The sequence below is a fragment of the Medicago truncatula genome, chromosome 2, assembly GCF_003473485.1.
Source record: "Medicago truncatula cultivar Jemalong A17 chromosome 2, MtrunA17r5.0-ANR, whole genome shotgun sequence".
NCBI lineage: Eukaryota > Viridiplantae > Streptophyta > Magnoliopsida > Fabales > Fabaceae > Medicago > Medicago truncatula.
In genome coordinates this window covers 20,797,527-20,810,918 of record NC_053043.1, presented here as the reverse complement: position 1 = coordinate 20,810,918, position 13,392 = coordinate 20,797,527, and the positions used below count along the sequence as shown (strand labels likewise).

The following is a 13,392-nucleotide window of genomic DNA, read 5'->3' as shown; positions in this document are numbered from 1 at the left end:
ACTCAATGGTTCGACCAGTAACTCAGTGATCCGGTAGCATCGTCGAGTCGATTACCGTGCCGGTTTTTAAAACTATGTTTTGTGCTAAGCACCCAACAACATGTTCTTTTGAGCTCGATTAGATAAGTTTGACCCAGCTTCAAAAATGGGAACCTAGCAATTCTTGCTCCAAAAGAACATGTGTCTAGGAAGGTGATTGGTGCGGAAACAAACACGCTATATTGCAAAAAGACGGATTTATTTTGGTAATTAAAAAAAGGACAAGATTGATAATGTATAATTGCACCAATTGAATATCTATAATTGTTTAAAATCAACTTTTCTATGTAAAAATGCAATTTGAACACCACACATCGATCCACTGATCATGCTTACCAAGTCACCAAAACATAAACATCAAAACCTCATCCAGGACTTGTAATTTGAGACAAATCAAAATGAACCTATGGATTTGGATGTAGATGCAAAATGAGGCAAAAAAGTAGCAAATCACAAAATTGAAAAGCTTTCTGCACTTTCTCACATTTCAAACCTTGTATAATGCATATAAATACATGAAACTTTGAACGGAGAAGAGTCTAGACTTCAATTCAATCATTGCAGGCCTCAACATCACATAAACCAACAACATTTTAAAGCATCAGCAATCATTTCTTCTCTGTTGTAACGCCCACGACAACATTGCTTACCTGTGCCAGTTCACATTCTTAAAATTAAATCTTGTTTTGCTCAAATATCACCGAAAAAAAATAAAATCAGTTGATCAGTGAACCAGTAGAAAATGCAGGATAAAGTAACCATACAACGGAAACTTTTAATTAAGATTCCTGTAAAATATTTTATAGTTTTCATCACTCTAAAATCTGAAATTATTGAGTTGGTCCCTAGCATCATTCATTTGAGGGAAGAAAGAATTCATTTTAGGGGAATCACGTGCTAAAGTTACGGTAGAGTATAGAAATTAGTTGGTGCTATTAGAGATGACATGACATATCAGTAGTGATTAGACACGGGCAGTTAAAGAATGTCACGTGTCGGTAGGGACCAATAATAGTCATCTCATATTATGAAGGAATAAAAATCAAAGGATTTTTTTTCAGGGGACCAGAACCAAAATTCACTTATTCTATAGGGATTAAACATATTTACTCAAAAATATATATCCAAAACTAACAAAAAAAGAAAAGAGATGGTAATTACCAATTTCCCACTTGAATCAACGGACATAGGATTTTCTACTACTACAGTTTGGCTCTCAAAGCGGGGTCTTGACTGCAGGGTATTAAGATCACATGTATACTTGTTAGATATCAATGTCATAACAATAATTTGACATGTTATATGAATAATCACCAAAAGAAAGAAAGAAAGTCAAAAGCATAGTGATGTAGTAGAAGATACCGTTTCGGAGCTGGTTGTTTCATTAGGTGTCCGTACAGGAGTTGGCGGCCTTCCATTGGTCATCTACAGTACAGAATAGCACAATCCAGGAAAGGGTACAAGATATCAGCTCAAAACAAAACCACATAAAATGCAAAAGGTTGACAACTGATATCAAGTAAATTGCAGGCATAGAGGAATTTGAACCCGTGCTCATGACAGTCGCGTGTTATGGAGACAGTAATCCCCATACAAGTACCATAAGCCTAAAATATATTTGAAGTAATGTATATAACTACTATAAATGCAATCTTTTTCTATTAAAATAACATTTATGTACCCATCTATATAAAGCTTTATAGTTCTTTCCTATGATCCTGTCTTTCTTTTCTTACATACTTAAATATCCAGTTTCCACGTAGTGCAGATAATTCTAATAACTGCAGAAACTACCCAACAAATTGAAGCCCGAACCAAATGACGTAATGTGACCAATTATTTTCTGATTTTCAACAAGTTAATCATAAAACGGAATCAATTAGCTACAACTTTACTTCTTATTCTTCAAATCCAATCAGTCTAAAATCTTCAGCTACAAGCTTATCAAAATAGAATCTTGATTGGCACGACTAATTAAGTTTGCAACAAAATGAACTCCAGATCAACAGAATTAATTTACTGAAAATAGAAAGTGAAATAACAGATTAATATAATTCCATCAATGTACACTTACATCGACATTAGTAATATAGTGACAAACTGCACATTTGACTGAGGGAGCTCCATGAGGATACATGAGTGTTGTCCGGCAGTTCCCACAACGGATATGGTTCATTTGATTGGAATCTTTAAAGGCAAATCCAACAATAAGTCAGTAAACAACTTAGCATGTATGATTGGCAACATTAATTATTACAATAAAATAAAATATCCATTGATGAAGAAAATGGAACTAACTAAATGAAACTTCATGAACACCAAACATCCTGAAACTTCATTAATGAGCTATGTGGATAATAATGACAGCATTTTCAATACAAACTTTCATCAAGCATAGAAAACTAATCAAGTTATTTAAAACTAATCTGAATTTAGGGTTATGCTCATATCCAAATGAACCAAGATTCTATCTTGTTTTTGTAGTTTATAGATAAGGAATTACTGCAAGTGGATGATATTGATTAGGAAAAAAAAAATCATAGGCTGGTTTATTCGACTTTTATATCGATATGCTCATATGAGTCATATCCAACTGTTCCAAATACTTCAATAGTTAGGAACAAGAATGGCTTTACGTATAACAAAAACTATACCATCTTTGTGCCACTTCAATTCCCAAAAGAAATAAACAGGGTTTGCCAAAACCTTTGGTCTAAAAATGGGGGAAAATGTTTATTTAACCAGAATTATATGTCATGGTCATCACCCAAACGATAATATGACAACAATTGGCCAATAGCTGGATGGAGGAATAGTTTAGGGACCCTTCAGTAGGTTTTAATAGTTTAGGGACCAATTTGGGCAAAGAGAGTGAGAGAGAGCTAGTTCAGGGATCAAATTAATTGTTTATTCACTAAAAAGAAATGGAGAGGGCCATAGCCAATAGTTGGGTGGTTGTTAGCTTTGAAGCACGTTCTCCCCTGAGATTGTGTGTGTCCTTGTCTCCGACGCTTGTACGACAACTCACTAAAAAGAAAACTTTTTTTTTCTTTTGCTTCAACACACCTTAGCACTCCTTGGACATATCTCAGACAAATCTATGATACGAGAGTTAAAGATCTGTCGAAACAATGATGATTGTGGAGTTGTGAAGGAGAAGTCCAGACTTCTCGAAAGTAACTTGGAATTGAAACAGATCAAGGGAAGTTTTATTTTATCTTTTAGCATTAGAATTCAATTCCCTTTACTGTCTTGATACCAGTTCTATCATAATATCATTCATACACAATAAAATAGATGAGGCCCCAAGGCGTGTAGCACTTAGCAGTAGAAGGTTAAATTTATTCAAAATAATATCAAATTGTGGAATAACAAACTGAACCTATGAAACCATTCTTGAAGAGACTGTTTTATGCCATATAAAGACCTGGGGATGCAAAAAATTAGGATAGAAGACTCAATCAACACAGTATGGGTGAAAACAAGGGTCTCTACCATCATTGTGTCTACAAAAACCCAAAAGTGAAACTTCAAGGTATCAAAGTGGCTTTGGGCAAGTGCTGGCCAGCTAAGGGCCTAAATAAGGCCGGACGAAAATTATCGAGTTGAATGGAACGACATCCCTTGACAACCAGATAGAAACCAGGTGCACCGAGCAAAGAAACAGAAACCTTGCAGGATGTGGTGGCACACAACACCGTCATTTTCAGCACACCATGGTGCATGGGACACGCTCAGGATATTAAGGATGACAGTGGGCTAGGCCAGTGAAGATAATGCTCAGCAACAGTAACTCTACAGCCCCACCAACCAATGCAGAGGAAAGAGAAAAGTCTACATCGAGGTGTACACTTAGCACAGTAGATAGGGCAGGGGATCGAAGTTGAAACACAGTCAGTTAACTACAAAAATATTGCATGGTCCATCAAGTATGCATCCGAATACCATGTTGGGAAAGATATGCCAAAACCTATGTCTCAACTATACCACACACCTTGGTGATTTATAGTAAGGAATTATAATTAAAATTATGCTGTCCTTGGAATAAGCAGAAGATATTACGTTAAATAGATTTATTGCAGAATTTTTTAGTTATTAGAGACAAAAAAAAGCATTTTACCAAACATATTAAGCCTTTAGAAAGCTTGGCCGTGGGCATGGTATTAAAAACTATGACCAACCAATCGAAAGTCAACCCTTTTCGCTCCCATTCTTCTGAATGAAACTGAATTTCCCCACCACGTCCACATTTCAAACCCAAAGGGTTTTTGCACAAAGGGAATTGTGTGAGATATAAAAGTTATTCATGATCCTTCGCTAAACAGTACAATATTTTTGGAAAGTAGGTCACTGGAAGTAGTCAACAAATACTTGTTTGAGTATGATGTACATATAGTTGGCTTACATTCTTTAATTTCTCACGGACATATGCTTGAAATACACCACAAGGGGAAAGAAGAAAGGAAGGAAAGAATTATAAATTAAGTGTATACCAGGATTTGGTATACCATCGATGAATTAAGTGTATTTAATGATCAAGCAACAAGTAAATTAATCAACAAATTAGCATGCAGTGTAAAAGATGTACAAATCTGGCAACATATAATTGTAAATATATATCATACCTGGCACAAGATTTATAGTGTTACAGCAGGAACATCTCACGGTAGTAGCTCCACGTGCGTGCATTAGCAACGTTCTACAACCTCCACAATAAAGTTGTGACATTTCCATTCCTGCAGGCACATCACGAAATTTTAGATCCCCGGATGTAACCGTTTAGTTTATAGTTTAAATCTAAGAACAAGTGAACTTTTAATCTGGCTAGTTGCATACTTTCTTTCTACTTTATACTCACATATGCACCCCTTGTTAATAATCGGCTAAATAGAGAAAGATGGGATATAATTGAATATAGATATGAACTAATAACAATCAATATAGGGCACACCATAATTACCAACCTCTAGATCCTAATTTGGATCAGACAAGAGATGTAAATACGTAAATCACAGCATAAAAAAGAATATCCTGCCTTCAATACATAAACACGCACACACACGTGTGTGGATCCAATTACATCAACGCGCACACACACATACGTTTGTGGAACCAATTACTCCAAGGAGTTTTCAATTTAATGTATAACATATGTTTTGAAATATAACTAATTACAACTAAAAAAATTACAATATTTAGCGTCAACAAAGAGTTGTTAAGTGGGGCAAGTATGACAAAAGTTACTCCTTTGGTAAGTTGATGATATGCTACACCAAAAAGCATATGAAGATGGCGAAATGCTACACTAGTTTTCATCGGGAATGAGGAACCATGATAGCAATTGAACTATTTTATAGAACTTGAGTCCAATTATGTACAAAACTAGTATTATTGAGTTAATTTTTCTATTGGAATAACCAACAGCCAAAGTGGCATCCATTACTGCAAAAACTTACACTAAATCGCAGGGCCGGCCCAAAGATAGTGCAATCAGGCCCAGGGCCACAAAATTGAGGGCCCAAATTTAATGGTTGTTTTATGAGGGGGCCTTTTTTTAATGTATATATAATGTTTCCCACTAAATTGAGTATATGATTTCGGTGATGCAGTGGTAAATGCGTTTTAATTTTGTTGCCCGTGACCTGGGTTCGAAACTCATGTGTTGCAATATTACGTTTTCTGTTTAAAAAATATCAAAGGAAGGATCAAAGCCGGCCCAGCTTAGTCTAAGTATGCAATCAAATTAACTCAACACACTAAGCATGGAGCAAGAAAATTCTTGATATCTTGAAAACAAAAACAGTAAAAGGAAACATACCAGGAGGAAGAACAGGAATAACAGGGGTAATTGTGCTGCACACTGCACAGCAAACATTGCTTGCTCCTCTAGGGTAAAGCAAGATGTTTCTACACCCAGTACACATAATGTGGCTCCGCATAGCTGCAAAATTAACCATAATGAAAGTGAATCAAAACATGAAACGAAAATTTGTCGCAAGATATACGATAACAAAATCTTATCCCATTAGGTGAAATCTGCTACATAGATAAAATGACACTATAATACTCTCTCATATTTAATAGCCGCATGTGTTAAACGTTGCCTTGAGCCACACGTAAAAAGCGTTAGATGTTTCTAACTACACAAAAAACACCACCACTACCATCCACGTAAGTACCATATGTCATAGTCTAAGACAAATTTATTTGTAACACAATCAAATTATGAAACGAAAATTCATCACAAAAAGTACAATAACCAAAACAGATCAAATCAGCTACATATATGAAATGACGCTATAATACTCTACCGTATACTCCCTCCGTCCTATTTACAAGAGATAGTTAGGTCAACAAAAATTGACGTATCTGGTTCAAAATTTGGACAAGATACATCAACTTTTGCTGACCCAAATGTCTCTTATAAATAGAACCAGAGAGAGAGAGTATCACGACTCAAGTCAAACTATTGAACTTCACAATAACAACAATCAAGCCTTATCTAATTAAGTGAGGTCGGCTACATGGATCAAACTACGTCATAATACTCTATCACATGCTTAAACCATCCAACTCAATATTCATCCATCTTTTCTACAACAATCACAATCATCATAAGATGTAAAAAATTAAGAAAAAAAAAAATGAAAGTGATATGATATGAGAGAATTAAAACCCTAGAAATTGAGAAAGAAAGAATACCTGAGTGGGGATTGAGAAAACGCAGAGGAAGAATGATGTGCGGAGAAACCGAAAGAAAAGTGTATTATATATGGTTGGTGCGTTTGATTGATTGAGGAATGGGAAAAAGAAAAAAAGTAAAAATAAAAAAAAAAAAAAAAAAAAAAAGGTTCGATGAATTGCGATGATTTGGTTGTATATATGAATTTAAGGAAAGGTTTGATCGTTACTGATGAATTAAAATGATTTGGTTGAATTGAATGAATGAATGTTTCAAATTGAAATTTAGAATTAGAACACCGAAAAGGAAACTTGTTTTCTTTGTCGGGTCCGATCAGGAAACTTCTTCACCGTGCGTTTTCTTATGTTTTTTTTCACTTTTTATCCTAAAACTAGTAAAATAACCGGAGTAAGCATGGAATGACTTCGGGAATACAACAAAGTACTTCCAAATTACTTAGGTCAGCAATGAATCAAATCAGCTCACAAAGTTTTGTATTATTCGATAATTAATTCTGAGCTAAAATGTTGATTTGATCCCTTAATTTATTTTTTAGAATCGGTTTGGTCCTTGAGTAATAAAAAGTATGTTTAAGTTCCTTAAAGTTTTTTAATACTGTTTTGGTCATTTCCGTTAGGTTTAATAAAAAAACATTAACTTTTGGACATGTGTCACTTTGTCATTGACTCTCGGATTTTTTTTTAATTATTTATTATTTTAGAGTCAAAAGACAAAGTGACACGTGTCAACAAGTTAATGTTTTTTTATTAAAACCTAACGGAAAGGACCAAAACGATACTAAAAAAACTAGGGGACCAAAACAGACTTTTTATTACTTAAGGGACCAAACTGATACTAAAAAACAAGTTAAGGGATCAAAACAACATTTTAGCCTTAATTCTTTGAACTTAATTAATGAATCAAATGAGTTGAATATGACTTTAAATTAAGTTCGTAATATAATGAGTTAAACTTAAAATATATTAGTTTGACTCGTTTGATTTATAAGTTGATTCGATAATATGTATATGTGAATAAGTTCGTGTATATGTGAAATTACATGTTGTAGTTAATTATGTTGGACCTCTGATGGAGTTGAATGGTCTTTGGATAAAAGAGACTTTCAGTAATTGTTTCCTTATTCTCTATAGCCAATGACCTTCTTCTCCGAGCAAATGGGAGCTATATACCTACACGTGCTCTGACACCTAAGTTAGTGATAGACATGAGACGATATGTGTATTTGTAAAAAGTGAACTTAACTTACCCATGTATGAGATATGGAATTTTATATTGGAGGTTTATGGTTTTTTCTCTTGTATATTTGCTTGGACAACTGTTCTGGAAGAACAGGCGTGATCCTTTTAGGGACGGTTGTAGTCCTTTGAAGGACAACTGTGAGTGCCTCTTCCTTGGCAGATTTATGTCACAGACCATGCTGGTTGTTCACCTTTGGTTTGTGTTCTCCTATGCCATAAACCATGATGGTTGTTCACATTTGGTCAGTGTTTTCCCGTGTCGCGGGCTTCTTCGGTTCTTCTCTATTTGGTTTGTTCCATCTCATGCCATGACCCCGTCGACTCTTTTGTTAGGAAGCCCTTTTGAACTTATTAGTGGTTCGGCATTGGCCTATACCGGAACAGTTGCTCCCCAGGCTATTAGTTGAGGACTCAAGTGATAACTTGTACATAAAGTTGAATAGAAAGCCTTTTGTAGTTGGAATTTGTATGCACATTTTTTTTTTGTTTCTCAAGCCACCGGATCCGTTATTGCGAGTTGGGTCGTCGGTCTCATGGTTTCATGAGGTCGGGGCCTCTTTCCAACATAGGTGTTTTTGGTTCGACCAACTTGTGGTAGATTGTATTTCACTTTAGTCTTTTTATATTTGAGGGTTTTGGTTTGATCCCCCTCTTGTATATATGTTTTTCCCCTTTTTAATTTTTTTAAATAAGCCGCATAGGATAGAGGTCTCTTTTGTGGGTGTCAATCTAATTAAGATATTGATGTTTCTTCTTGATATCTGTCTTATCTCCCGACTTATTAAAAACAAAAAAGTAGATCACAAATATGACATTAAAAAATTGAGTTTAATAGTATTATATATGACGTGCATGTATTAGGAATTTTTTTTTTTTTTGAATAAAACATTTAAACACCATCAAGTAATCTCATATCATATAATTTGATTTTGATTCATGTGTTAAAACTTTTCTAATGACTTTGTATTGTATGCTTCAAATCAAATTCTACCATTATGTACTACACCGATAAAACATCTCAATAAATAGTCAAACACTCGGTTCCCGTGAACTTAACTCAGTTGGTAGGGGTATTGCATATTTTATGCAGAGGCGGAGGTTCGAACTCCTGACGCTCCACTTCCCCACACTTATTTATGTGAGCTCTAACCACTAGGCTAGTAGACAAAAAAAAAATAGTCAAATACTCGATCTAGAATATATAAAAAAACATTGAATTATAAAAACACCTCAACAAAGTCAAGGTTCAATTTACGTTTTTTTTTTTTTTGGTGGACAGGGTTTAAACCTCAGACCTTGCATATATTATACATTGTCCCTACCAGATGAGCTATGCAGGACAATTTAGATGAACTTTCACTACATTCTTTTTCTCTACAAATTTGACGTTTTTAAATAAACGCGCATCCAAACTTCTTTTCCTCTACAACTTTTTTAGCACTAACAATAACATTAAGCACTAACAATTTTGGTGCCTTAAAAAAAATGGGACCTTGGACGGTCGCCACCCTACACCCCTGAACTTGGCTATAGATACAAAATGAGGCAAAACAATAGGCTTTAGAATATCACTAGTGACAAGCTTTGTGGTCTTTTTCACATTTCAAACCTTGTAAGATACATATAAATACATGAAAAATCAATCTAAACCTTGGATGAAAATTGTTTTTCTAACATCAAAAACTTCATAAAAACACATGTAAAATACTTAAATGTCTTCAGCGGTAGTAAACTACTGCTGACTTATAATTAGAAAACCGACAGTATTTAACTACTGCTGGATTTTTTGATCATTTCCATGTGTTTCTAGAAAATATTGGATGTCAAAAAAGAAAGCTTCACCTTGGATAGAGAGGAGTCTAGACTTCAATTCAATCATTGCAGACCTCAACATCACATAAACCAAAAATATATTAAAGCATCAACAATCATTTATTCTCTATTGTAACGCCCACAACAACATTGCTTACATGTGCCAGTTCACCACATTCTTACAATTAAATCTTGTTTTGCTCAAAAATCACATAAAAACAAAACAGTGACACACATTAGAAGATGTAAGATATGGTAACTAAAAAAATGGAAACTTTCTTGGTAAAATATGTTATATTTTTCATCCCTCTAGAATATTAAGTTTTTGATTTGGTCCCTAACATTCATTTAAGAGAAGACATAATTCATTTTAAGGTTGAATGAGCTCTCATTACGACGAATCGAATTCGGGCGTCGTTCGAAAGAGCCTGAATTCGATTCCTTATTAAAACAATTATATGTCAGACTCTTTAATAAATCCCCTAATTCGATTAATAAGGCCCCTAATTTGACTCTTTAATTTGGTCCCTAACATTCATTTCGTATGAATGGAATTATGGCTACAATGTTGTCATTTTTCTGCAGAAATTATGACTAGAATATTGTTATTAACTAATATGATTAGCCAACACCCTCCTTATATGTTCAAACTTAGCAAAACACCTAAATTACATCAACACAGAAATGAAATGAACACTAAAGAACTACTCAAGTCTATAAATTGCAATGTTCATTATTATTTCTAATCTAATAGAGGTATATCCCAGCTGGTTCAAGGCTGCAAGCACACTGCGGAAATAGAATCTAAAAAGAATCCACTCTGCAAAATCATAAACAAAGGAAAAACATAAACAAAACAACAAATGCAAAACCATTCTGCAAAATCAGTCTGCAATCGTTAGTAACTATGTTGTCAACTGTGGATTGTGGAAAATAGTGTTTTCTTCAAATTCCACTCTGCTACATTTCTATAACTCTGCTATAGCCGCTATTTGATAAGACTTTGTATACAAAGCGTATCTTGGAACAATATCGATTTGTTCAACACTGATTGTATAGGAATAATACTTGAATTTTATTGATAAATTCTCTAGAGAATGGTTCTCAATCATAGAGTGTCTTACACGCAACAGTAAAATTCTTAACAAGTAGATTACAATGAAAGAAAACAAGGAGATGCTTCTTCCAAGATTGCAAGAATCGACAAACTATCCAATGTCTTTCCCAATATAAACAAACAAAACTAATTAAAATGAATCGACAAAATTAATTAACATAACTGCTCCTAATAACATAATAACTGTGAGATTATATTTTACTAACAAGAGGTATAATAACAACAGTATGCATACAAAACTAAATGAGAGGCCATATGTTTGAGAGCAATAGAAAAATCAAAACCAATAACAGTAAAATATAAACAAAATGCCAAACCAGTTATAACAAAACCACTATCTAGAAAGAGAGTTGAAACAAAATTCACAAAGAGAACAAAAAAGCAATGTAAGCAAAACCTTGAAGACTCCACTCCTCAAATGTGTATTCAAAATTTTGGTGATACGAGACTCTCGTGATAAATATGAGGATCAAACACATAACTACCTGGAAAGAGAGTTGAAACAAAATTCACAAAGAGAACAAAAAAGCAATGTAAGCAAAACCTTGAAGACTCCACTCCTCAAATGTGTATTCAAAATTTTGGTGATACGAGACTCTCGTGATAAATATGAGGATCAAACACATAACTACCTGGAAGGCAATCCAATCTACCATTATTTAAGTTATATAGGAAAAATTTGGTATATGTTCTCAGCAGGACAGAACTATTTTCAGACATGAACAAGGGTTGAATAAAAGAAGGTCGGAATTGTAAGCATTGCAATATCTTGTCAAGAGGGATCATCATCAATCTAGTCCATGACTCAGCAACTCCATATTTTTTCATTAACCAAAAATCCCAATGAGTATTATTGGAGTCAAAACATACACAAAGACAGTTACTCAAAACACCCAGCACACGGTTGCTGCGGACATTGACACCATCAGGTTCAGGCAGCAACACTTCCTTATAAGTCTCATTTGAAAGATCAAAAGAAAGAATCACGTCTCGGTTAGAACTGCAACGGTTATCTACCCAATTCAGAGGGCCACTCAGGATATCTACCCAATTCAGAGGGCCACTCAGGTAATCTACCCAATTCAGAGTGCCACTCACAAAACTCCCTGAGCATGAAACGCTACCGACAGGAAAAGGGAAATTCGGAATAGTTGTCCAAGAATTTTCACCAAAAGTATGAATTTGTGTCAATTTTCCACCAAATTCATTAGCCACAACTGCTAGCAACTTGTATTTGTCATGCACATGATCATAGCCAAAGCCATCATATGTGATCCATTTATGATCATCATAACAATCAAGGGTTGGAGATTTTTTGGATTTCCATTCGATAGAAGGGTTCAACAATGTAACATAACCTTCTTTGACAGAAAATAGACACAACAGCCCATTGCATGAACCAAGAATACGATACTTGTGTTCCATGCTGAACTCAATTTCTTTAGGAGGCTCTGGTAGGTTTTGGAATAATGGCTTCACAGGGATAGATGCGATTTTGCATGGTTTACTCTCTGGGGAATAGAAAAATCGTTGATGGTTTATGGTTGGATCCACGATTAAGTTCCAAAGGTGAGTTTGTGCAAATTGAGGATCGGAGATTAGGGCTTTCCATGATTTACACACGCACTTGTATTGGAGGAGGGTTTTCACCGGAAGCCTCGAGAGGATTTCAAAGACAAGTTCATCCGGCAAGAATGGTTGCCGGTGAAGTAAACTATCACCAGTAGGAGAAAGATGCCTTTGTCTCTGAGTGGTGTGGTTTTCTTCCTCACCCATTGAAATTAAGACTCGTGTAGAACACAATGATTATGCCTCCGCAGTTTTGAAGAGTTTTTAACTAGTATTTTGACCTAGAATTTTAGTAGTTTTTTTTTTTTGAGTAAATTACACGCCCCTCCCCTCAAAGATGCTTGAATTACACTCCCCTCCCCTCTTAAGTTAAAATATACACTCCCCTCCCCTCTTATTCAAAACATATTAGAAAAAATTTCACTCCCCTCCCCTAAGAGAAGCTTGAATTACATCTCCCTCCCCTCTTATGTTAAAATCTACACTTTACTCCCTCAATATTCTTTTTTATTATTTCTAATAATCTAGCAAAAAATAATAATTTAACACACTTAAAAAAAAATAGTATTGCGGGTCTATTTTAATATAATAAAAAATTGAATACATATTTTTCGCTATTTTTTATTCACAATTTCATTAAGATGTAGTTTTAAACTCTATTATTGTCTCAGATCACTTCATCCAGTTCTCTTATTCAGCAGGTGGAGTTCGTGCAAGAGCTCTCTCTTGCAGCTTGTTTGGTTGCTTACTGTGTGGATCATTTGGAATGACCACAATCAGAGGTTGTTTAATAACACCGGTAGCTCTATTGATCACATGATGGATAAAGTAAAGCAGACATCTCTTTGGTGGCTAAAAGCTCATAATGTTGTTTTTGGTTTTCATTTGTGGTGGTCAAGTCCCTTGGCTTGTTT

General features: G+C 34.7%; 2 protein-coding genes across 2 annotated transcripts; both read right to left on the bottom strand.

Moving 5' to 3' along the window:
- Positions 1–266: 266 nt before the first annotated feature.
- On the bottom strand, positions 267–7,094 carry LOC25486678 (protein LSD1). The gene is made up of 7 exons (XM_013608300.3): positions 6,742–7,094; positions 5,858–5,980; positions 4,665–4,775; positions 2,114–2,226; positions 1,402–1,464; positions 1,201–1,272; positions 267–689 (listed from the first exon to the last, which is right to left on the bottom strand). Exons 2-7 carry the CDS (start codon positions 5,976–5,978, stop codon positions 648–650), a joined length of 522 nt encoding a protein of 173 aa, XP_013463754.1. The 5' UTR covers positions 5,979–5,980; positions 6,742–7,094; the 3' UTR covers positions 267–647.
- Positions 7,095–11,108: 4,014 nt separating this feature from the next.
- LOC25486677 (F-box/kelch-repeat protein At3g23880) lies at positions 11,109–12,685 on the bottom strand. The gene is made up of 3 exons (XM_039830993.1): positions 12,537–12,685; positions 12,310–12,382; positions 11,109–12,250 (listed from the first exon to the last, which is right to left on the bottom strand). Exons 1-3 carry the CDS (start codon positions 12,683–12,685, stop codon positions 11,483–11,485), a joined length of 990 nt encoding a protein of 329 aa, XP_039686927.1. The 3' UTR covers positions 11,109–11,482.
- Positions 12,686–13,392: the final 707 nt, after the last annotated feature.

Excerpts from the sequence above, each read along its gene's own strand:
- LOC25486677 (XM_039830993.1), bottom strand. The coding sequence starts at position 12,685 with ATGGGTGAGGAAGAAAACCACACCACTCAGAGACAAAGGCATCTTTCT. Across the intron at positions 12,383-12,536 it reads AAAACCCTCCTCCAATACAA|CCATTATTCCAAAACCTACC; the intron begins GTGCGTGTGTAA and ends ATCCCTGTGAAG. Across the intron at positions 12,251-12,309 it reads ACACAAGTATCGTATTCTTG|AACCCTTCTATCGAATGGAA; the intron begins GTTCATGCAATG and ends GTTACATTGTTG.
- LOC25486678 (XM_013608300.3), bottom strand. The coding sequence starts at position 5,978 with ATGCGGAGCCACATTATGTGTACTGGGTGTAGAAACATCTTGCTTTAC. Across the intron at positions 1,465-2,113 it reads ACTATATTACTAATGTCGAT|ATGACCAATGGAAGGCCGCC; the intron begins GTAAGTGTACAT and ends TCTGTACTGTAG. Across the intron at positions 690-1,200 it reads TTGATTCAAGTGGGAAATTG|GTAAGCAATGTTGTCGTGGG; the intron begins GTAATTACCATC and ends GAACTGGCACAG.